The 24,880-nt window shown below is 43.5% G+C and overlaps 2 protein-coding genes across 6 annotated transcripts in view; one reads left to right on the top strand and one right to left on the bottom strand.

Moving 5' to 3' along the window:
- Positions 1-1,507: 1,507 nt before the first annotated feature.
- On the bottom strand, positions 1,508-17,445 carry LOC136943540 (exportin-5). The gene is made up of 33 exons (XM_067236899.1): positions 17,281-17,445; positions 16,491-16,612; positions 16,285-16,357; positions 16,058-16,195; positions 15,470-15,652; positions 15,335-15,361; positions 14,990-15,175; positions 14,786-14,862; positions 14,636-14,677; positions 12,994-13,090; positions 12,760-12,843; positions 12,468-12,593; positions 11,690-11,780; positions 11,434-11,562; positions 10,887-11,002; positions 10,621-10,776; positions 10,468-10,509; positions 10,294-10,383; positions 9,964-10,163; positions 9,787-9,886; positions 9,411-9,592; positions 7,506-7,606; positions 7,228-7,324; positions 6,987-7,123; positions 6,750-6,847; positions 6,623-6,669; positions 6,426-6,526; positions 6,261-6,320; positions 6,068-6,162; positions 5,871-5,978; positions 5,550-5,687; positions 4,590-4,760; positions 1,508-2,921 (listed from the first exon to the last, which is right to left on the bottom strand). The coding sequence occupies exons 1-33, from the start codon at positions 17,380-17,382 to the stop codon at positions 2,772-2,774; spliced, it is 3,666 nt and encodes a 1,221-aa protein (XP_067093000.1). The 5' UTR covers positions 17,383-17,445; the 3' UTR covers positions 1,508-2,771.
- Positions 17,446-17,821: 376 nt separating this feature from the next.
- The window catches only part of tp53bp2a (tumor protein p53 binding protein, 2a), a 28,980-nt gene continuing 21,921 nt past the window's right edge, over positions 17,822-24,880 (top strand). For 3 of the 5 annotated variants that reach the window (XM_067236131.1, XM_067236130.1, XM_067236128.1), the window contains exons 1-2: positions 17,822-17,895; positions 18,211-18,353. In XM_067236131.1, the coding sequence (XP_067092232.1) occupies positions 18,327-18,353 (27 nt within the window). In that variant the 5' untranslated portion in view covers positions 17,822-17,895; positions 18,211-18,326. Of the gene's footprint in view, positions 17,896-17,950; positions 18,094-18,210; positions 18,354-24,880 lie in introns of those variants that run through there. The other 2 variants (XM_067236129.1, XM_067236132.1) reach the window with 2 other exon arrangements.

Here is a 24,880-nt window from a genome sequence, read left to right as displayed (position 1 = left end):
GAAAAACTGGCTAATATAACAAGTTTGTAGGAAATACGGTTGGACGAGTTTCCAATTGAACGTTGAACAGTACTGTTGTCTAGCAAGAAATTAATTTGTCCATACCTATATATGTAGCCAGAAGGAAATTTGATATGTTTGCTATATCGAAATCACTATAGTGGTCGTCTACTACACTGCCTACAGTATCCACTCCAATCTTTCAGAAATTGAATGGCATCGATTGCTCTTCAGAATTTATGATCATCAATTGATACCCCTTTTTATTGCTTTAATAATCTATTGGTCCCAACACAATACTAGCTTGACAGCAGCACAAAAACAAAACAAAGCTGACAAAGTAGCTAGCTCTAACTGGTTGATAGCTAATACTGTAGCTGTCTACCAGCTGGTAGGCTACATCCGGTGCTTTGGAGAACTGGGTATCAACTAAAGAGCACAACCTGGCATAATGTACCACTTTGTTCACCTTGCCGTCTGTGCTCCGTTTTGATCCGAGATTCTGACCTGAACCCCGGACTGGTAAGCAAGCTGTACAGCAGAACAAATTACTGCTGTGTGGGATTGCTAGAATTAACCAGTGCAAAGGGGTTTAATACAGGGTGTTGATATTACAGCCTGGAAACATAGCTACTAGTAGCTACATAATGTTATCACCCTGGCCTGTGCCTGTGGTGTTTCTGCAGCTCTTTTTTTTTGCCATTTTAGCTAGCTAGCTCTAGCTATCTCCCAGAAGCTAATGAGCTACTGAACTGATGCTCTACTGTAGGTAATCACGCGCAGGTTTGTGACGTTTGTGGCTAGTTAGCAACCGTTAGCTTCACTTTTCACCACAAAAACTAAAATTATGCATAAACCGTGCAACGGAACCTTCCAGCCGATACAAGCAACGTAATCGTTATCAAGGCGAACATTTTGACACCGAGACTGTCTATGTAGGGTCAAAAATTGAGGGTCTAGTTAGGGTGGAATAATAAATAAATAATACATATATGAGAGAATATAGGTTACGTCTTGCCAAGGCCAAGCACACCCAACTCATCTGTAGAAAAAGGGCAATATTACATTTGAGGCATTCAAAATTCTGAATGCTTGGTAATCCACAAAAGTATATTACACAAAATGTTATTCATTTAGCAGAGGATTTTCTACAAAGTGACATAGAAATAGTATAAATTAAGTTTACAAAACATGTATTGCTATAAGTTCAATAAAGTAATTGATCAAAGATTGTTCCAGCCATCCTTATTGAGGTGGAACAAAGTCAACATCACTCAGACTTTAATCTTTCCATTACTGAAAACTAATGTTTCAGAAAATTCAGTATGATCTATATTATCAATGTTTTCCATGTGTTTTTTTTTTCAAACAATGGACTATATGGCACTTATTGTAACAGGATAATCTTATATTTGTATGTTACAGCTTGTCTCAACTAACAGTAGGCTAAGCAGGTTTTAAGGCAGGCACGAGTTTGCTGTACAATGCTTATCCCACAAAACCACTTCCAAGTTCTCTTTTATTTAAGAATGGCAAAATATAAACAGCACTACAGTTTAAATACATAGTCACCTATACAAGAACAGATCTCTTTGTCTTTAGTGTTGAATAACTGTAATACAAAATGGCCACGTTAACAATCAATAACAGGGCAGAGTGGGTGGAGGTTAACAGGTAGTTCTCAAGAGAATTACATATCAGAAATTCATTTGTCATTTTATTCCCAAAACAGTAGGAAGAATATATTCAAAATCGCCAGTTGCAAGAAGGGAAAACCTGAGGACCATCTCAAATTTATCAAAGCTTGACGCCTACCACCTTAACAGAAAGATTGAGATTACTCAATCATAACTTTTGGGGGGCATACACATTGGTGGCATTACATTTGGACTCATTACAACAATAAAACACCCTCTGGAAACTGGCGAGGGTGGGTGTTTCACATAATAGGAATGTAATACTGCTCATTTGATTCTATTTGGGAGCAGTGTGAAAACAACAAGACAGGTGAACGTGGAAAATAACTAGACCTTCCAAGCGATTATTAATTGTCGGTACTGTCCAAAACATTCCTTAAGTTAGTCAAAACCATTCAAAGTCTTGTACAGGCAGGGTGGACTAAGAATGGTCATCTTAGTCATTCATGGGATCCCAGTGAGCAGTTGATAAAATCCATCATGTCTTCACTCAACTGATGATGGCGTTGTGAGGCCACAGGAACAACATGGCTGGGTTTAGCACTACTGTAGCTGAGGTAGTGGAGCTACGCTAACACAACGTAGGCTAAATGCGTTACACAGGGAGGCCCAGGGGCGCGCACCACGTAGGATAAGGCCTTACCGCAGGAACACGGGTTTGAATCTAACCCGCGCCATTTCATGCAGGTCCTAACCCTCTCTTCTTCACATTTCCTGCCTTTTTATTTTACTGTATCTGTCCCATTAAAGCAAAAATGCCCTGAAAAAATATATATTTAAATACGTCACACAGAGGAAGAAATGTGTTATGTAAATACAATGTTATCAGAACTAGCGCTAATCATTTGAGACACTTGAAATCTGTAACCTTTCGTAGCGTTTGGCCTTTCTGATTCTTGGCAAATTGCCAAAAGTTTGTGGTTTAACTTGCTCCATTATTTTATAGTATTTCCTTGTACCCTTAAAGTACGTTAATTGTTCAGAGGTATAAAATCATCTGTGGGTTAGCTTATCTAGTCATGGGATGGGTGTTACGTCCTTGTTCATTTTGAGGTATGTTGTGCTGCAGTGGTCCTAGATATCATCTTGTTGTGGAGAAAAGAGGGCAGCCAGACCACCCGTCTCACTGTCCAGAATGTCCCGTTTTTCTGGCTTGGGCTTCTTAAACAGTGATGGAAGGTTCCTGATGTGCACTTCCTTCTTGAACTGCTGGCCCAGAGCTTTCTGGAATGAAAACAAAAAAGAAGAGTTGAACAGAAAAATGACCATGACATCATAGAGATAATTTTTAAACCAACAGAATAAAACATTTACGATAATCAAAATAGATAAAGAGCACTAAACTAAGAGGAAACTTTTTTTACAGGTTGAACTGTCCTTTTAAAAAGGTACAATAGGCAAGAGAGAAAAAAATAAGTGTTGTCCCCTTTTAATATGTGTAAGCAAATGAGGCCCTGACACAGACAGCTCAGTGCCAGTGGAATGTCAATATAAATATATATTTTAAGAGCGGCCACTACTTTAAAGCCAATTTACAGCAATCCTATTCCAGCCAATCCTCTTTGGTGAGGCAGCCTTTTCTCCTTGGCTTATTTTGTCAATGCACAGCCAGTGAAACTCGAACTGGAGAAAATCAAGGAAATTGGGGGTGCCTTTTCTCATATTTAAATGTATTTAATATTACCTGCAGCTTTATAAACATTCCCTGTTTCAATATCCATACTACATACTATTTACCGGTAGTAGTGTTGTCACAAAAACCGGTACTCCGGTAACAAGTTGGTACTCAAACCCCTAAAAATTGAGTACCGGGTCTATCTGGTACCCATGCAGAGGCTCTCTAAAATGTCGCTAAAAGTCACTAGATTTGTCATAAAATTGGCAACATAGGACAAGCAGCTAATGCTGCAGGGGCTCCACTTAAAGTTGATGGCAGATAGATGACATAGTTTGCAGAAATTTGTGTTTTGGAGTTTGGGATGTATATTTACGTATTTTGAAGACGTAAAGAGCATGTAGAGCAACCAACATTTTAAGAGCCCCATGAAGGGTGTTGAATCCACTCTTTCTACTTCTTATATTAGATATTTTTGAGCTCTACAAATGATCTCCAAGTCATCTGCTGAGTATGCTTAAGGTCTACACTCAGTCCACACAATTATTTTGCCTTTAGGCCTACATGCATTTGTGACTGTATTTATGTGCTGTTGATGTCAAAAGTAGGCTACAGCCTTAGATATTATAGGTTACTGTCAACAAATGAGAGATGTTCAGTAACCTATTTTATATTTTTTTGCTTTGGTATCTAAAATGGTATTGAGTAGCGTGACATTTCACTGGTATTGGTACCGATTACAAAAATGTTGGTACCGTGACAACACTACTATTTAGTATGGCAAAAACATTTATCCCTATACTTACATAGTATGTGAAATGCAGCAGGCCAAAAAAACAGGATGTCCTACTGCATCAGGTCAAATTTTGCAGTGTGCTAATCAGCATACTTTTCTGGCTATTCAGATCCACAATAATCAGCATAGTGGAAGATGCATCAACTGAACTAAAGACATTACAAACCAACAGCAGAGCTCTGGTTGCCTTCTGACAGTATGCATGTTGCTGGTCATTTGTTTTGCACCAACCATTCTTTTTCAAAAGCATTGACATTTTGCGCAAGAGGTTCAAAAGTCAAGGCGCAATGTTATGACTAAATTGTATGTCCCAATTGTATGCACATTGCATGCAACAGTACATACTTTGTAAGGGTAGCTGCCCTATGAACTAAAAGAAAAACGCAGATTTGAGACGCAGTTCCGTTCCAAATAAGCAAACCATACAGGTTCTTCATGAGAAGAGACAGAGCTCCCTCTCGTGGTGGAGGGTGGTACATACCCCAACGGTTCCAGCGATGAGCTTCTTGAACTGGTCTTTTCTCTTCTTGTCCCCCACTTTGGGTGCAGCGGGGTTGGGCTCCAGCAGCCTGTGGTCATACTGGTCCAGAGCTTCCATGCTGATGCCGGGGACCTGACTCATTACTACACGCAGCTCGACGTAGCGAGGACGCTAGGAGAAGACCGCAGCACATCAGCGGGTTCATACAGAGCCAAGAGAGAGAAAGACAGACACTGCGACAGTACGGTCTAAAGAAAAGCGTGTATGTACGCTATTTGGTCAAAAGCATGTGGACACCTGACCATCAAACCTATATGAGCTTGTTGCATATCCCATTCCCCCCCAAAAATTTCATTAATATGGAGTGTCTGTGGGAATTTGTGCCCATTTAGTCCAAAGAGCCTTAGGGAGGTTGGTCTCTGATGTCGGGTGATTAGACCTGGCTTGCAGATGGCATTAGATGCACAAATTGAGGTCAATACAGAACTGTTTCATTGAGTGTGGTTTGGAAAAACTTGACCGGCCTGCACATATCCCTGACTTAAACACCATCCAACACACTTGGGATAGATTTTAAGGCCATCTGTAAGTCCGTTCTAATCACCCAACCTCCTGAATGGAATCAAATCCCGCCTCAACATTCCAAGTTTATAGGAAAGCCTTCATAGGAAAGTGAATGCAGTAATAGAAACCAACTGGGAACTAGCTCCATATTAATGCCCATGATTTTGAGATGAGAAGTTCAACTCATTTACTGGGCAGGGTCCATGTACTATTGGCCATATAGTGTATTTATATTTATATAGTGCCCGCCATAATGTTTAGGACAAAGAAATGTAAAGAGCACATTCACAGGTTGTATTAAAAGGGTATTTTCATTTCAGATGGATGGACGCAGGCAGGCACTGAGTGAGAAGTTGGGCTTATGGCTGAGGTGGGGTTGTTCCTCCAGAGACTCACCAGGTTTTCGTAGACGAGCATGGCCAGTTGTGTGAGAGCCAGGTTGCAGACCTCGTGCTGCCCGTGCATCTGCAGACCCTTCAGAACACTGGTGTAGAACCATGTGACTGCCTCCGGGAGAAGGTTACCGCCCACCACCTGGAGGACACACAGACGCAAAGACAGACACAGACTGAGTGAACAGAGTCACTGTTAGGTTGAGTGATAGAAAGCTTTCTTTTCTTTCACTTTGCCTTTCTGACTCTGGCCCTCTACTTCCTCCAAACAGAGCCAGAGTCAGAAACAGAGTGACTGAAAAACACTTTTGTAGCTAGCCACTACCTGTCGTAGGAGTGCCCAGCAGACCATGGAAGCAGTGCGGTGACAGTTACTGGTGTCCTTCCAGGACAGGGAACTGAAGGAAATGGTCAGCAGCGTCATGTATATGTCCTAAAGAGGGGGGTGGAGAGATAAGAGAGAATGTGAGACAGTGTCAGAGAGATGGACAGAGACAAAAAGAGAGAGAGACATGTGCTTACCTCCTTTATGAGTAGACACTTCCCCAGGTCTGTCAGTTCGTCTGTGGGCTGGGCATGAGAAGCGGGCACTGCCTCCGTGGACATCATCTCCTCATCTGCAAACACACGCACCACCAGAGCGCCATCAAGCAACTGGTCGAGGACGGAGATCCGCGCCCCTAACACCTTACAAAGCTGTCAAACAGGAACTCACCATCCATGTCTTCTTTGTTCCCTGCTGGTTCAGGCACTTTTCTGGAGATGCAGCTCACCACTGTAGGGAGATAAGGGGGTGTGTCACAGCATTAGACCTGGTTCTCTCAGTACAGTGTGTGTGTGTGGGTGTGTGTGTGCTGAGAGGCAGGGGGAGTGGACTTACTGAGCAGGTCCAGAACCTCCTTGGTGACGAGGCGGACCAACTGCTCCTCCAACATTTCCTGGGTCACCTGGTTCTCCTCGCAGGCCTCCTCTTCCTCACCGCTGTACAGACGTGGCGATAGATGAAAGGACGCTAAACTTAACTGCACTCTCCCACTTTTCCCCCTCAAGCTTACTCACACACACTCTCTAACTCACCTCGCAGTGCTCCTCTGATTGATGATCTGCCACTTGAGGTTGAGTCTCTGTAGAAACAAAAGCGTGTCTATTCTACACATGATGTGACCGTGATGGCATGTGAGTGTGTGTGTCTGATGGCACTGACCTGCAGCATGTAGGCGAACAGAGGCCCCATCAGCGGGCAGAGGAGAGAGTCGTAGTATTCCTGTGGGCAGGACAGCACCAGTTGCTTCAGGAACACCCGTAAACCACAAACACGGTTAAGGACAATATGGGCTTGGCTTCTACTGGATAATGAATCCAATAGTTGTTGGGTTATCCATGTAAATCAAACCGTAATTGTGACTGACTGGTTGGATGGGACAACTGTGAAGAAGGATATGGATCATGGGGCGGAGTCTGTGGTCAGGGACGTAGTCCAGAGAGACGAAGGCGGAGTCGACTATCTGTTGAGCTAGTGCCTCAATGGTGTAGAAGTCCTGCTGAAGAGAGAAGCCTGAATTCCCCAGGATGTGAAAACTAGAGAGTAAGAGAACAAGAGGGACAGAGAACAAGAGAGACAGTGTCAGAAAAATAGAGGCAAAGTGAAAGGGGCCGGTACTTGTCAAGGTTGTGAAGCTCACCAGTTGTCGTATAAGGTGCAGAAGAAGCCTTGCATGCGCTCCAGGTTGGTTTTATACACGGGAGAGTCGTAAATATCTAGCAGGGCCTGAGGGAGGCCTGGAGGTCAAATCAGAGGTCACAGCAGTACAATTATATTACTAGGGTTTCTACAGTGGAACACCAAATACAGTACCACTAGTACAGCAGAATACATGTCAAAACGATAAAAGGCAGAGCAGCTGTACGGGTGTGTGGGTTGCCCCACACACAGGCTTGGGTACAACAGAATCCCTCTTACCTAGAACCACATTCTTCTCCACATCCATCACCTCGTAGGCCCGAGAGAAGGTCTCGCTCAGACGAGCTATGTTCTCAGGAAGGAACAAGCTGTTATGGGTTCTACACAGAAAGAAAGAGAGATACCGACATTGTTGTCACAATCGTTCACACACATACTTTCCAAACACCATTGTGTTGCACATCTTGGGCATGTTTTGCACTTGCCAAGGATTACTGTTAACCATAAAGATGTGCACTAATATACAGTGTAGTTCAGAGATTGTTTTAGATCCTGCGATTTTTGTATACCGTATTTCTTCGATTAAACACCCCCCTTAAATAAACGCTGCCCTCGAATAAACGGCCCACCAAAAATGAACATTGTGTAATAAACGCCGCCCTCGATTAAACGCCGCACCAAAAATGAACATTGTGTAATATACCCCGCCCTCTATTAAACACCGCACCAAAAATGAACATTGTGTAATAAACCCCGCCCAGAAATGTCATTTTAATGAACATTCTATTGTGTTGTACTAGGGGCCCACGCAGGGGCGTTGTTAGACATAAAACTTGACTGGGGCACAGGCCCCTGTTCATATCCCTTTTATTCTTTCAAGCTGCTGCGCACAATGCACTACTAGGCTATAGAAACTCCCCTTGCTTAACCCACTATACATAGTTCAGGGACCCAAGTCTGATATCAGCTTTGGCAGGGAGGGACATCAATAGCAAATGTGCATTTGCATTCATTTGAGCGCAAATCCAGTTTTTTTGAGCTTCATGTTATATTGTTTTTATGTTTTAGTCAAAGTAAGATGATTGGTAGGCCTATCATTTAGAAACTTTATTTACTTTTGTAATGTTTTCTTAGCCTATCAATTCTGACTTGTGTGCAGAGTCCGACACCTTGACTTCTGTGTGCGTGCGTGCTGCTGCAGTGGCTATTTGGCAAGCTCAGAAGAGCGCACTGACATGGAATTCTGCATGCATCGGTTTGTGTCTTCGGCTAAACTGCTGTGATTTTACAAGCGTCGATACTGCGTTTATTTTTCTGGAATTATCAATCTAAATTCATGCATTGACTAATAAAGTAAATTGTTAAAACTCAAACTTTAGATTTCACTGGGTAAAAAGTGTAACGACGCCCAGGCGTCCCTGTCTGAATGTGCAAATATCACATCAACATAGCTACCTTACTGAGCAAATAACTCTAGCTAGCTAGAGACTAGCTGTTAGTCGGTATTAGAAGGGAAGCTTACGAATAAATAGCCAAAAAGGAATAGCAGTCTAGCCTATTGCTAACACCTGTCTAGATTATATATTGAAAGAACTGAGGCAGGTGCTCTTGGGTTAGCAAGCTAAACTATAGTTTACATGGCTACAGTAGGTAGGTTTTTGCCATCTAGCTAGGGCTACAGTAGGTAGGTTTTTGCCATCTAGCTAGCTGTTCTTGCATTCCTTGCAAATCAGCGTTAATAAAAAGCAGATGAGAGAGCTAGCTAGTCTAGCTAACATTGACATTTAGCAAATTTAATGTAGCGAACTAACAAGCTTGTCTAAAGACACATTAGCATGCTAGCGAAGCTAGCCTACAATACCGTATTTCTCAAATAAACGCCGCCCTCTAATAAAAGCCGCCCTCGAATAAAAGCTGCAACAAAAATGAACATTGTGTAATAAACGCCGAAGCGTTTAATCGAAGAAATACGGGATTTTGTATTGTGCCTATGAAAGTACCTATAATTTCACCCAAGGATCTCTCTCTCACACACACACACACACACACACACACACACACACACACACACACACACACACACACACACACACACACACACACACACACACACACACACACACACACACACACACACACACACACACACACACACACACACACACACACACACGCCTGCAGTACCTGATGAGAGCAAGCAGGTTGGGCAGCAGGGCCAAGATCTGGGCGGTGCAGGGGTTCCTGTAGATGGTAGCTCCGCTGGGGCTGAAGCCCACCACGAAGCCCCCTGCCTTGGCCTCCTCCAGATCGGTTGGCCAGCGGGCCCTCTTCACCACCCCCAGGATGGTGTAGATGCAGAAACTCAACTGTCAGCGGGGGGGGTGGAGGTGGGGTTTAAAGAAAAGTGTTAGCCATTCAGTATTACGTTTGAAATTGTTGGTGCTAACCGGGTGTGATATGGAGTAAACTGTGTTGTGTGATTAACTCACTCTCAACCAAAAAAACTGATTTGCCCAATTAAAACACAAAACTGAAGGCATGCATATTGATGCACACATACCCGTGTCCTATTGATGGCTGTGGTGTCTTCTGCGCTGGGGTCGATCACCTGCTGGTCAGCACCAACAAAGGCTAGGAAGGCAGCTGGATCCCCCAGAACACTGACACGTAGAGAAAGGGATGTTACCACTTCATATACAGAGAGGGGTTGTGTGTGAGTGTGTGTGTGTGTACGTACTGCCTCATCTCGTCTGAGGTCCAGCGCACGGCCACTGAGCTCAAGAGCTCTTCCAGGAAGGCCTTCTGCTTGGCGTAGTCTTTGAACTGGTTACTGATGAGAACCAGGGCCTCCATCAGAGCACACTTCTCCATCTGCGTCAGCAAGGCCTCGTTGGAGAACAGCTTCTTCACGTGGTTATAGAGCATGTCGAAGCAGGGCTGTGCCAAGAGAAGGGGTGAGGCCACAAACACGGATTTCGGTTTGGTTTTGATGAGAAGGGAGAAAGTGGGTGGTCCAGTCAGCAAAAAACAACCATAACAGCAGTGGGACATTTTTACTTTTTCTTACCAGGATGAATTTCGGATAGTCTCTGCACATCTTGATAATGGAGGAGCAGGCGTGCCTCCTGACATTCTTTACCGCTCGTGTCCGTGGTGCCTGGAAAGGTTGGGATGGGTGAGGTTGGGACACCGACATGTCGGTTTTGTATGTTTTCAAAGTTGAAACTTCAAAACAGCTCACCTTGCTCTCCTCGACCACCTCAAATGTGATGGAGGCAAAAAGCTGGAGAGAAATAAAAGATGGCTCAATTCACTGCAAATGTGGCATTCAAGAGTCAGATTTTTTTCTCTATAAATAAATGAAATACCAGACTCTCACCAAAGTAGTGCTTACCTTGCAGAGGACCTGAGGCAGGAAGTGAGGTCGGTGTGTAACGAAGGGGAAGAGGGCGGAGACGTTGGTGAGGACGCAGGACAGGATGAGGGGGTCCCGGGTGTCGTAGTTTAACACGGCCTGCAGCAGCTCCATACCCTGCTCCACAGGCAGGTTCTATGAAAAAGGCAGAAAGCATTTGTTAGCATGACAGTAATCCTTATTTCCATTGTTAGGACCTTCCTTCGTGATAGAAAATCTAGACATGGAATACTTTGATCTTGTACCTCCTCTGGAACATTCTTGAAGATTTGCCCCACAACACTCTCTGTGAAAAAGGTCATGGCGTCCCATTGGACCACCGATGGAGAGAGAATGGAGCACAACCCCTCTGCTGTCTTAGCTAGAGAGCAGGCAGAAAAGGAGAAAGAGGGGGGAAAGGAAAAGGGGTTAATTGCGATTAATCAGACAGGCTCATTGGACTGCTAGGAAACTGTTCCAATGTACTTGGAACAGATAAAAATTGCAAATAAACTTGCAGGTTGGAATTTACCTTCATCACAGGTACATCTCGATTTGAGCTGTTGGCTCAGAATTTAGAATACACAAAGAAACTTCCTAGCTCTTTGGACTTCTGTACATGTTGTCCGAGCCCACAGGGACTTCCCCCAGACTGCAAGAAGTTTCAAACTGCTACGCTCTCTCAAACCGAAACCAACCGCATGCACCGCAAGCACGATTTCCATCTCTATCTCCTTCACAATGAACTATAGCCTTTAAGGGGACGCTCCTGCACTTTCACAGCTGTCCACTGGGTGGCAAAGGCGCACTCACATGTGGTGGTCCCCATGTCGATGGGGGCGCTGATCTGATACTGCAGCCACTCGCCAGCGATCTGGAAGGTCTCCAGCGGAACGATCCGGCACGCGTTCCGTACCACCTCCCCCTGCTGTGCACGGAACGCTGGAGACATGGAGGACGGAGAGAGGGAGTCAGACGACGTCGCGGACAAGAATACTCCACGAGACAAAAGTGGGTGGACAGAAAGTGAGGATCCACGCTGAGGCCATGAGTAAGAAACGTCACTCACAGTTGAAGAAGAAGTTGAAGTCCTCGTCGCTGTCGAAGTCGACGCGTGAATACTCGCAGCTTGGACTGTCGTTCTTGGATGGAAAGCCTGTCTAAGAGACGGGACAGAGAGAGACACTGCTCCAGAGTACTGACTCATACTAACTAGGGATGCACCGATACCATTTTTTAAAGACCGCAGTTTCCCCTACCATTATATTAGCGGGGCGCCCTAATAAGTTGGTTGTTGTTCTTAGTCCTCAAATTGTTTAACCTTGTTTAATTTAATTAAGTTTATAAATAGTCTATGTAGCGGTCGGAGAATTGTGTATACTGCGCTGTGGAATGTTTAGTTTTCGACAGTGGTCGGATTTTATTAATATAATGGCATTGGTAATATATTATTTGTGGTACCTATATTCTATAATATGCTGTGTCTGGAGTATGATAATTGTCTACGTTCTGTGTTGTTTTAGCAACACCACACTCACTCATTTAACAAACTGAAAATTCCGCTAATTTCCTAGCAATAAATCTAGAAAAGAAAGCCGTGTCCAAGAGTTGTGTTCTAACAGACACCCCGGGAGCGAACACAACGCACCAACCAGCTATATATATTTTGTTATTTCATTTCTCACCTACATTACCATTGTCATTATATAAAACATTTTTACGTGAGGTATTTGGTATCGGGGTATTTTTACGAGTACAAGTACATGAGCCTGGTATGGGTCCGATACCGATACCGGTGCATCCCTAATACTAACAATGCAACAAGACTAACATCTTATGGGGGATACCTTCACAAGGTTGACCATGGTGGCCCTCAGGTACTTGATGGTCATCTGGACAATGACAGGGTCCTTTGACAGGATCTCATGTCTGAACATTGTTCCCCACATCATCTGGGTGGATGACCTCAGAAACTGTACAGAAGACAGGAGAGAGTGTAAAGGGTTAAGACAAAAAAATTCTGTAAAGTTCTCGATTAGCTTGTTTTCCTTGTCATCTTTTCTCCTGTAACCACTGACAAGGAAGAATGAGAGCCATTCCGTTGACTTACAATACAGCATTTAACCATCGGTGACTCACCTGACTGGGATGTGTGGTAAAGGACAGGAATGCCTCGGTGTATTTGCTGAGATTTGCAGGTACTTCCACCTCTACATCCGAACCCTGAGAACAAGAGCCCAGAGAACCAGGAACAGAGATGAGATTTACTCAAGCCAATCCTTAAATTCAGTCAAATATAGCAGCTTCAACAGTAGGCTTATTCAAAACAACATTATCATCCATGCAGCACAGGCACGGTACAGGTCCACTCACCACTAAGTAACAGAGCTGGCTGCCCAGGGCACATAAAACCTGACACAGTCTCTTCAGGAAGGTGTAGTGCCTCTCCACCACCCCCACCCTCTCAGATCTGAGATACACAAATACGACAAACAATGTTTACAGTGCTTTAAAAAACACACATTACTATTTAAAGGTCCCATGACATGAATATTTCACTTTAGGAGGTTACTTAACATTAATATGAGTTCCCCTAGCCTGCCTTTGGTCCTCCAGTGGCTACAAATTTTGATAGGTGTAAACCAATCCCTGGGTATTCTTCTCTGCCTTTATGAAAATGAAAGCTCGAACACTCCGATTTGAAAATGTTCCTCTTATGTCGTCATAAGAGGAAAGGTTACCTCCCCTTTCTCTGCTTTGCTCGCCCAGAGAATTTGGCCCGCCACTGAGAAATTGGGGTTTCCTGTGTGCTTACATTATTCACTAATCAATAGAACTAGTCATTGGATACTAGTTAGTACGTTCTCATGTAAGCTTGCTATTAATAAGAGTATATTGTGTCTATGTGCCAGGGTTAATAGATGTTCGAGGTCAGGAGAAAGTACTGGCTAAACGTTCCTTGTCATGACTACAAGGAGAGCTCCAACTATGAACTCTCTAGTCTGAGAGTTGTCACATGTTGGGAGCAGTGAATCTTTCTCTGAGACTGTTGTAACGTCATTAATGCCTGACTGTCACAATCTATGTTTACATTCTTGTGCCCTATAAAAGATGGTCCTCTGGCTTTCAGAGCAGAGAGAGACATGATTGAGACCTAAGCCTGGTGTCGTGTTGTCATTTTATTGTCAGGGGTCTGGTTTTCTCTCCCAATCTGCAGATTGATAATACTTATTAAAATACAGAACTCAACTGAACTTAGTCACTCCGTTTATGAAGAGACGGACAAAACACTTTCTTCATCACTAGCGTGATATTGTTTTTTCCTCAAGAGCATCATGGCTTGCAAACGACCGAAGCACGGCAGTTAGCCTTGCCTCTCTCCTCCTCATAGCATTTAAAGCAGGGGTGGGGAACGTCCGACCCAAAATCATTTGGTCCGGCCCGCCATGGCACTGCAGGAACCATATTATTAGGTGCATTATTCGTTGGTAGCAGCACTATTTTAATATGTGAAAGAGGACCGTGGAGGCGCGCAGCGTTGCGTACCAATGTACCAAAAATGTTTTGATGGCATGGAAAAATCTGTGCCAGCTAACATCACAAACCTCACCAAAGAGAAGCAGTTCCAGCCATCACATTAGGGGTGAGTTAATTAAATGTTTGACCAAATATAGCAGGCACATTTTTACGTTGATAATTCTGTACGGCCCCCGAATGATTTTATAAATATCCAAATGGCACTTGGCAGAAAAAAGGTTCCCCACCCCTGATTTAAAGCTATAGACACAGAAATGGCACGTCCTAAGGAAAGCTCATTCTGGGACTGCTCGTAGTGGCTGTAATTCTGCACCAAGGCTGAATTTCGGGAAAGAGACTTCAGATACAGTATTAGGGGACCACTAAGGCCTATATAAAAGCATCCAAAAACAGCATGCCATGGGACCTTTAATAGACATATTTGTGCTAGCTGGTAAGTTTGCTAACAGTGCAAGTTAGCAATTGTGTAAATACTCACTGTGTGGGGCTTTGGTTGCTAATCGCTGCTCCATCTGCTGTCCTGTAACCACACACACACGACAGTGGTCAGCCAGAAAAAAAGGATATTTGGAACATAACATGGAGAGGAGGGGGGTGACAGGTGAAGGGCCTGACCAATAGTACTCACTGTGCAGCAGACAGGATGTAGTGCATGGCAACATCATCAAACAGCACCATGAGTGGCTTCCTGTCCTCCAACTTGCCCTGAAAGTCACATCAGGCGCAGAAAGATGACACAACAGTGAACACAGGAAATGCATAACCCCTGCCCCATTTCGCACGACAGGACTACTCTCACAGGAGCTTCCCTAGCTCGGCAGCGGATTCGAACCTTGCGGCTGACGGCGATGAGCAGGCACTCGGCTGCCTCCAGCTGCAGCTCCGCCTCACTCAGCAGCAGGCACAACATTTCCAGCAGGCGGCAGTTGTCGTTTGTGATGTGGGCCAGGGCCACCCAGTCTATGTAGCCTGCCAACGTGTTCAGGGTCGCCACGGCTACCCGACAGTGAGCCTTGGCCTGATGGGATGGGGGGGACATAGAATAGAACAGAATTGTCTTGCAGTTGTCTTAGTTTATTTTAAAGAATGACATGAATGAGTCAATGTTTAATTATGAGTAATTGTAATTAAACAATAATACAACATTATTGTATGTTTAATTACAATTGTACCCTACCTGTAATTCCTGCCCAGGTATTCTTTTCTGGGAAGACAAAAACAAATCATTTTACAAAATGTCATGGCAAAATCTTCTAAAACACAGAGCAGAGGGACTCATCGAGACAGAAATGAGAGCTTGCCAATGACTGACCAGTCGACGGTACTCGTCAACGTTGAGCTGCAGTATGGTGAGCAGGAAGCTGAAGATGCTGTCCATGTTCTGCGTGAGGGTCTGCTGGATGTCACGTCTCCGCTGGGTGGGGAGCGTCTGGAAGGTGATTACGTCTTCCGCCAGTCTCAGCAGGATGAGCATCACCAGCTCTGTCTGTGCCTCCTAGGAGACATATTCACTGTTTGGCTTGCTATCTCTACATGATTCTGTGTATGACGAGGGGAAGTCAGGTGGCTGAGCGGTTAGGGAATCGGGCTAGTAATCCGAAGGTTGCCAGTTCGATTCCCGGTCATGCCAACTGACGTTGTGTCCTAGGGCAAGGCACTTCACCCTACTTGCCTCGGGGGAATGTCCCTGTACTTACTGTAAGTCGCTCTGGATAAGAGCGTCTGCTAAATGACTAAATGTAAATGACCATGTACATAATACATCCATGAACTGGTATGCATACAGTACAGTTCAGCTCAGGATATGCTGTTCTTTTTCTCATTGTTTTCATGGTTATTAAGTTAATGTTTATGTGTGACCCTTAGGTCACGGGGCTCTGAAGGGGAACAAGAAGCTTACCCCTTGACTAGTAAGTGTCTCCATCTCTTTGAGCATGTCTGGCCAGTGTTGAGGCCATTCTCTCTTTATCATCTCTACCACAATGCGTGAGAGCACATCTTTGACGTGGCTCTGCTCCTGCAAAATAGGATGAGTGCCCTGCAAGGAGAAGGAGAAGTTTTTTTGTTGCTTTTTTTGGAGTCACAATAGTCAACATGTCTAACTGTCATTTCACCTATATGACCTACATTTGATAACAGCCCCATGGCACAGTTCTTTAATTGGACTTTCTCTTGCTGTGGCATGTTGTTCCATCTGAACCTGCTCTCAAAAAGAAGAATGTCAAATAAATTTTAACATTAGAATGTGCTTGGCCTTAGATGTTTTTTCTTTCTTTCAATACAGTAAGTTTGTTAATGGTTTGTACATTATATAATTCTAAAGCATCACCCACTTGATCACATGCTCCAGTATCTGTAGACCAAAGTGCCTCACTACTGCTGTTTGAGCTTTTTCAGCTAACTGAAGGCCACACGGGACACAGAATGGGCACTTCTCTTTGAACTCTTCGCAAAACTAGGAGAAAATATGTATTTTTATTTTAGACATGTTTACAGGTGATGAATTGAAACAAAGCATGAATAATAGACAGTGATAGCACCACTTCGCGTTGTCATGCTATTTCCATTCATAGAGAAATGTCAGTGTTCTGTCAGCTAGATTATTGCAATACGCAGCTGTACAGGTGACCCATCCTTGACTCCCTTGCCTGGTAGTGTGGTAGTCACGCACGGTCATGGATGGGGGTTGCTAGCAAGTTCACCGGCAGATGACAAATAGATGAATAAGACGTATATGAGTACATTTTAACATATTATTCTTTCATTCAGTTTTACGTTCACGTCACCCAACAAAGGCATCTAGAATGCCCTAAATTAATTAATGAATTCCCTGAGACCTGGAGGATAACCTAGCTAAACAGCAACGGTGATGCTTCCCAGCTAGCTAGATAGCTAGCCAACGAGATTCGTAAGTTGCAACATCTGGCAAGCCAACTAGTTAGGGTCTATTATTAACATCTGACTAAATATGTTCAACGTACTCAGACTAATCGCATTTACTTCAAACTATGTGATAAATGTAGTTCATTGACTCAATTAATTCACAAAGCTAACGGGCTGCCGTTAACAAGTCAGCAACACACCCTAGCTTGCATGCTACACTGTTCTAGCTAAATTGGCTACCTTTAGGGCCTCCAGTCGGTATATTTGGCTTGATTCTGCGTCCATCATCACGTTCACAGCTTTGATAAGCTGATCACACATCGCAGCCACAGGTTCTGCCATGGTTTCAATTTGCTTCTTAGCTAAGAAAATTAGGTGAAAAGGTACAGCACTATGCAAAACACCTGCAGAATAGCACTCTGAACGCGCATGGAAATCTTCTCAGCATGTTCATTCGTGCAACGTGCTACGCAACAACGTTGTGTTCGAAGCGAGCTGAAAGGGAATTATGGGACTTGTAGGTCCCAGACAAGACAGAAAAAAAAATTACATGTAAAAAACAATAAAATATGCCCTTTTTAATCAAACATAAAACACTTCCTCTATTGAATTTCTTTTTAAAATAGTTTGTTCTGTTTTATTCTATAACAATGTCTGGGTACTCGGGTTTTTAAAATACGCCTGTCTGATTGTAGGCGCTATGGAGGTGGGTTTTTGTCAGAAAAGAGGCGGAGCTCGAATTCCAATGGGATGAGTTTGTTCTCCCCACGTCACTCTGGGATAGGCTGCCCCGTACACAGTCGAACAATACTGACAGTGGTGCTTCAAAACTGGGAAGACAACTTTACGGCCTCGGCAAGTATTTCATTTTCTGCTAGTTATAGCAATTTAAAGCAAAAACAAAGTATTCGATATATTTTGCATTGCCGGAAAAACTAAAAATGAATATGAAGTGCGTCGCGCTCTAAACTATTACAATTTGACAACTTTCAACTAAGCGATACACAAACAAGAAAAACTTTGATGAGAAGGCCTCACATTTTGTTGCAACAGGTCCGCGACAGTCAGACGAGTGTCATTCTTTTCAACTAGCCAACTTAATGTGGCCTGTCTTTTATCGGATATTCATCGAAAATCCAAACTGACGTTGTTTGAATTTAAACTCCATAGGACTCGGCCGAGGAAGAAGTGAAACGTCTGGCATATCAAGCAACAGGGATTACGCCGATCGAATTGCCCTGCTGTTTCCCTGAAAACACCATTTAAAGGAATTCGCAATTGGTTAAATGCGGTACGAGGCTAAAATGATGCCGGTGAGTATGTGATGTAAATTGTAGTCTTTATTTCAATCATATAATAGAGGATACTTCTAGATCTAGCTTAACGTTTCCCAAAGCTTCAACGTCGTTGTAACAAGTCTGCCATTTAAATTGACACCGATTGACACCAATGTATTTCTTGCGATTTCCAATCGTCACTCAGCATTAGATGGTTGCTTAGTTCTCATTTAAATAAGATACATTAGTTCATACACAAATTAGTAATCCTATTTTGAGGAATTTAAAGCGATCAAAACAATATGCTCTATTAGACAAGTCTGTAAATTGGAACTTTGCCCGTAACGATCATCAGTTCCATTAAATGTTTGCTGCAGTAGCCGACCAAACGTTCTGCACTTTGTTGAAGTAAGGTGGATACATAGAATACAATGAGAAATGGCATAGGCCTACTTTGACTAGAAATAAACACACATAAAAAATAATAGCCAGGGCAGCTGTTTTTCTTGTCATCCTAGTGATTTAGGCTGATTGTGGTCAAAAGTCCTGAAGTGCTGGAAGTTGAGGCTATGTACTAGCAAGTCTAACGTCCAAGAAAGTGAAATTATTTTGCATTATTTATGACCCTGAGGGAGTTGCTAAGATAGTTAAAAAGTGTGTTTTTGTGCAGATCATTTATTTTCTATAGATCCTGTTGTCCTGTAAATTAAGAGTACAGCTTAATACGTTTTTCCATTGCAACTTTTGATGTGATCGGTATTCATAAATGTGCATGCACATTACATTACAGTATTACTACAGCACAAAACTGTAGTATGTGTGTGCATGTCACATGTGCACCGGAGTGTACACACCACTCTTGTCCTCCCTTTCCAGTAAAACAGCTGGATTGGTGTATAAATCATCTTGTCAACAGTGATGGAGTGGTCCCAGCCTATGGGACCACTCCATGACTGCTGCTCCCGCATGACCTAGCTCTGCTGTTCTCACCCTGACATTTGTTATCGCCAGGCTCCATTGTCATGGTCATCAATATAAATTGTCTCTCTTCCAGGTTTCCCTTTAGGACCTCTTTACAGGCCACATGAGACCTTGGCTATTGCCTAACTCTTTTGGAGAGTCTGTGTGTGTCAGTGTGTGTGTGTGTGTGTGTGTGAGAGAATGAGATTGATCACATTAACATGTCTGTCGTATCAGCACACGGTCAGCACAATATAGCCACATTTAACAAGAGGCACTGTCTGAGCTTGTACAATGTCCTGTGGCCCTGCTTGTACAGGGCTCTCTCTGGGCGCTCTATTGAGCTGCATAATGACTGGCTCGTACGGTGTAGATGGGTCCCTGTTTTCTAAGGACAATAGGTCCCTCTGACTCTTTATGACATGGTCAGGGAGAGGCCAACGTGTCTGTGCTATGGCCAAACCCTGATAAGAATTGGCAATCTCTTATTGGACCACTGCAGGCAGAATACAAACATTTGACACTTTGTGCTTATTTTCGGTGAACCCAAGCTCTTTGCTCAGTTGGTTTTGAAGAATGATACATCATGAGCTACTGTTAAAAGTTTATTACTCAACATTTTCATCAGGTCAAACTGAAGTCAAGACAGGGATATTGAATTGAAACATTTTGTGTTCTGGTTGAATGTCCCTGACATTTGTTTTCAGTCAAGGCTGCTAGACAGAATTGTTCAAAGCCATTTCCTTGTGAGTTTTCTCACGGGTGAAACTTGTGAAACGGGTGTTTATTTTTTTTAAATGGAGAATGTAAGGCATGTGTTTTTTTCCCACCTGACTTGAATGTGCCTGACATCAAACAGCTTTGACAAAGACAGCAAGTCAAGCAGATCTGACGTCAGTCATGGTTATGGTGGTGAAATTAGGTAATGTTGTGGGCAGCCCTGCTGTTCGGCCCATGCCAACAGAAACCTGAGTCGGCTTTCTCTGTGGCCACTCCAGCCTTTTGTGTTTACTCTCTGGGAGGTTCCCAGCTTACGTAAGCTGGCATTCACTAATACTGTATGATGAATATCCAAGGGCACAATATGAAATTAACTGTATCCCAGCATGGACATAATCTTACAACCACTTATGCTCAATTTTTCTGCCATAATGTTGGATTAGACATGTCTAATGGGGGGGGGGGGGGGGGGTAATATTGACATAATGTTATACCCTACATTTATCATGATCACGCTAGGCTAGAGATATTCGTGCAACCCTACTCTTCACAAGAACCAAACATTCCGATTATGTTTTCAAATGGTAGACCAATCAGAATAATCCAGATTGAAAATACTTTATACCAAAATACCATTTTAATTAATGATTAAAGCTGGTTATTGAGGAGTTGAAACCCAAAGGGACATGAACTACTAACAGGATGCCTTTAGAAATTATTTGAAAGTGTCTATAGGTCTACTGCTTTATGTGTCCTGTAATGCTACGAGATACAAATGTCACAGACCTTGATTCAATAGAGACAAAGGAAGCACATCCGAATGATCTAAACAGCTGTAACCTTACTGTACCTGCCCCAAAATACAAAGAAAATGGCTTCTCTGCTGAATCTAGGCAAAAAGGGTCAGGGTGTTTAAGTTGCCCTACACACCTGAAGGACTCCATTTCACACAGTGAGGACATTGTGACTGTTCATGTCAAAGGCTGAAACACTAGTCTACCCTAGGGAGAGAGTTGAGTGTCACAGGGGTGGTCTCACTCACAAACTACCTGGTACCGGCTAATTCTTCTGGGGAAATTCTTATCATTCAGTCACCCGCATCTGTATTGTATATCATATAATGTAATGTAATATGATGGCAATTTCTTAGAATTTTTGGACTGATTTCTTTAAGCAGACTAGACTCTTCCGTAAGCATTTATTTCCACATTTTGACTCATTTTTGTGTATAAAAGTAATTTAGTTAATTCAGTGTAATGGATTCCCAGATTTAGCTTATTTCAAGCCTATGGAGTTATCGGTCAATAAATTGGATTCTGAGTAATTGCACCTGAAGATCAGATGCAGTATTAGAACATAAATCATGAACCCTGGATCCTGAACTCCAGTCAGATAGCCGATATAATCCAACAGCAACTTTGGTCAAGCAACAGAAAGTTTGACTCCTCCCAGATTTCCAAGTTTTCCATATTGCTTGCTGGAAGTAAACATTTGTTCTAGGCGCTTCTCTTGTAGAAAGAGTGGGGGAAACGGGTTGGGGGGAGCGAAGAGCGATAATGGATGCGGAAGGATAGATGGCTAAATGGTGCAGTGCAGATAGAAGGAGGAGGTTCGGCTGAACTTCGAGGCGAGGGACTTGCTGCCGACTCATCCCACAAATAAAACGTCAGATCTTGTAGCTCGAGATACTGTACTGTATACATCCTGTATACTGATGACCTTTTCATTCTGCGCCCGGGGCCCCCTTCTTCTAGGAGATGAAGAGAAACGAAACATTAAGTAGTGAGATTTCTGCCATGCCTTACTGAACCGCTATGCTGGAATGGTGTCAAATCTTTTGCTTTGGCAGAGAGGACACACACACTGGGGGATAACAATGCTGCTGCTGCCTCTGCTGCAGTCTCCCTAGCTGCCTTAGAATCTCTAGTAATCCCATTCAGAGGTGACTTGCTTTACAAGACCTAGTTACCTTGATTGCTTACCCCAGCAATATCTATAATTGTGTGTGTGTGTGTGTGTGTGTGTGCACGCACGCATGCGTAACAAGGCACAACGGCTCCTCGTCAGGCCCCTGAGGTATGGTCAAGGACATGGCCCCTGTCCTCTACTACTGTAATCCCAGCTCCAAGCCTCTGCTATCCCAGCTGCCCCGGTACCCCTGGGCCGTGACTCCACAAAACTGTCTCTGCCCATGCCGTTTGGCCTAGGTGTATCTTATCTGTCACACGCTTCACCGTGACTCTGCAGTCAGCACAGACATCTTTCTTTTTCTACTCTTGACTTCTTCAAGATGACCTCTCTGATTTTACAGGTAGGTAGGTTAGTGGACAACTATGGAGCAACACAAACTTTCCCTTCAACATCTGCCAGAATGCATGAAATGTAGGCCTATTGTGTCATTCAGAGCTTTAATTTCCTGTATGTGTGTAGAATGTGTAATATACCCCATGGCCGTTCACCCCCTTCCAGCCTGTTACATTTTTTTCCAGTATTCTCAATGCACCCTATAGGAATGCTACAGTTCTGTCTCTATGCAGACTTTAAGTGTCTCTGACAATGTAGGGTAGGTTTCCATAGGTCACCTCTCACATTAGAGCACCGTCTTTATTTCTGGAAGTCAGATGTCAAAAACTGCAGTGGAGGACATTTTGCTGAATGCTCTCGTCTCTCTAACTCAATAAAACAAATCGGATTTGTACCAGGAGTAAGTCGAAAGGGCTTTTACAAAGAGAGGGTGGTTGCTACTAGAAGCTGGCAGAAAGCTTTAAATGAGCTATGAAACATTTGTGCGCCCTTTTCGGTATTTTAGCATATTTTACGCTGGATATCATTAGATATTCAACCCCATGCAATGCAACCTATAAATGCATAAAGGGACCCTTCAAAAACAAAAAAATTTGGTACATCATATAGTGCCCCCTGTGGGAAAAAGTGGTTGCCCCCTCAGTCAATAATTGTAACTGATGACTGATGCCGTGTCTAGCAAAAATCTTAGCGGACCTTAGCGGAGGCCTCACTTAAGATGTTGCTCTGGGATTCTTTGTGACTTCCTAGATCATTTTGTGCCTTGTTCTTGGAGAAATTGTGGCAGGATGGCCACTCTTTGGAAGATAAGCAACTATTCAAAACTTCATTTGGATGACATGGCTCAGATTTGAATAGTGCAGCTCGTCGTTGGAGCCCAAGAGCCTTAGACATTGTGTTTGTAACCTTTTATAGATTGATAAAAGTCTTCAGAAATTGCAGGGTGATTCACCAGGGTGATTCAACGGGAACAGCTCCTGCTTTGTGTCGGTAGTCGTTTTTATTAAGACGTTTTCATAAAACTCAGTTATTGAAAGGGGAAAAATAGAAAAGGGTGGGGGAAAGGAAACTGATCAGGACAGAACAGCCATACTGGCAGAAAGATGTCAGGTGCTACATTTCCCCAGCGCACATCTTTTCAATTTATCTGACATCTTGGCATTCAAAAAAACGAATCCCCTCCCTGTTTTGTACCCATACCCAGTCAGGACACAGTGTGTAGTCCTAATTTCCCTTCCAGTCACCATTCTAGGCCTGCGCAGGGCCGACGTGCAAATAAGAGTGTTATTATAGAACATAAAAACCCACCTCAAACGACTTCAAGACTATTTGACCGCCAGACTATCTAAATAACAGCACAATCCGCAATAAAATTTGACCACATATGATATCAATGAATGTGCACAAACAAAAAGTTTCTCACAGCACTGTAAATAATCATCCTTATGAGTTCCCAAATATCAGCTCCTTTTTTTTGACACTGATGCACTAAGATCCCTCCCCATAGTGCTGCCCCTAGCTACGGATTACAGTAAAGGCCCATGTCTACCTGGGCTCCTTTGGGGCCGGTGAAGAAAGCCAGACGGGGCCAAATCAGAGAGACCAAAAGATACGGCCTGGGCGTGCACACGTGTGCCGGGCCCCCCTGTGTCAGGGCTGAGTGCAGGTCAGTACTGTGTCATCAGCTGGGGCCACTCTCCTCTCTGAGGGGCCTGACTCTTGTCTGAGTGCAGGTTTGATGTTGCCTTTCATCATTGGACTAGCCAGGGACAGACGTCTAGACACAGCAGGATATTGTTTCCACCTGCAATCTATTTTGCTTTCATGCTTTCCTCTGCCTTTTATGAGTAAAAACTACTCAACATGATTCAAAGGAGGGGGTCTAGAACACCAACATCAAGTTTGTTGTCCTATTTTAGAATACGTAAAACCAGACTAAACCCCCAGCCTACCATAGGTTTCCTGTTTCCTAAGAACATGGGTGACGTATCGCTTTAACTTTGGGACTTTTGGTTTGTGTGTCGTCTTGCGGTGCCTCGTTCTTTCTGAATTGGACTATCAGGTTTATATTGACCTGTTTAATTTCTGCAGCTGTGGGGTCTATGCATTTTTAATGCCGCGAAGGGCCAGTTTGGCCACGTGAAGGCTAGAGTGAGTTCCCTTTAATGAAACGTTGTGCTGCGGTTGGTGCTTTCTCCCCATTCCAAGAGTATTGGTGAGGAATCCAGTATTCCTCAAGGTAATTTCAATCTATCAAAGAGAATTGTTTATGAGGTTAGGAAAATGAAAATGAGCCTGTGTTAGGTGCTATAATGTCCTAGCCCACAGCGCTATCTTTTCTACTGCAAACAGCTGTACCTACACTGTAAGCCCCTAAACTTTCCTGCCATTTCTGTCTTTCTCTGTTCTCCTGTCTCATATGATATATTATGAAGTATTTTATATGCAAGGTGTTGGTGGTGGTAAGGAACGATTACGGGGATGGTGGAGCGGCTGAATGAGTGAAAGTGAGAAAGAGAGGGAGGGATGAAGGTCAGAAGCAGCAAGGTGCCAACTCCTCTACTGGAGGTTGTGAGTGG

The sequence above is a fragment of the Osmerus mordax genome, chromosome 5 (assembly GCF_038355195.1).
Source record: "Osmerus mordax isolate fOsmMor3 chromosome 5, fOsmMor3.pri, whole genome shotgun sequence".
Taxonomy (NCBI): Eukaryota; Metazoa; Chordata; class Actinopteri; order Osmeriformes; family Osmeridae; genus Osmerus; species Osmerus mordax.
This window is presented reverse-complemented; position numbering and strand designations above follow the sequence as displayed.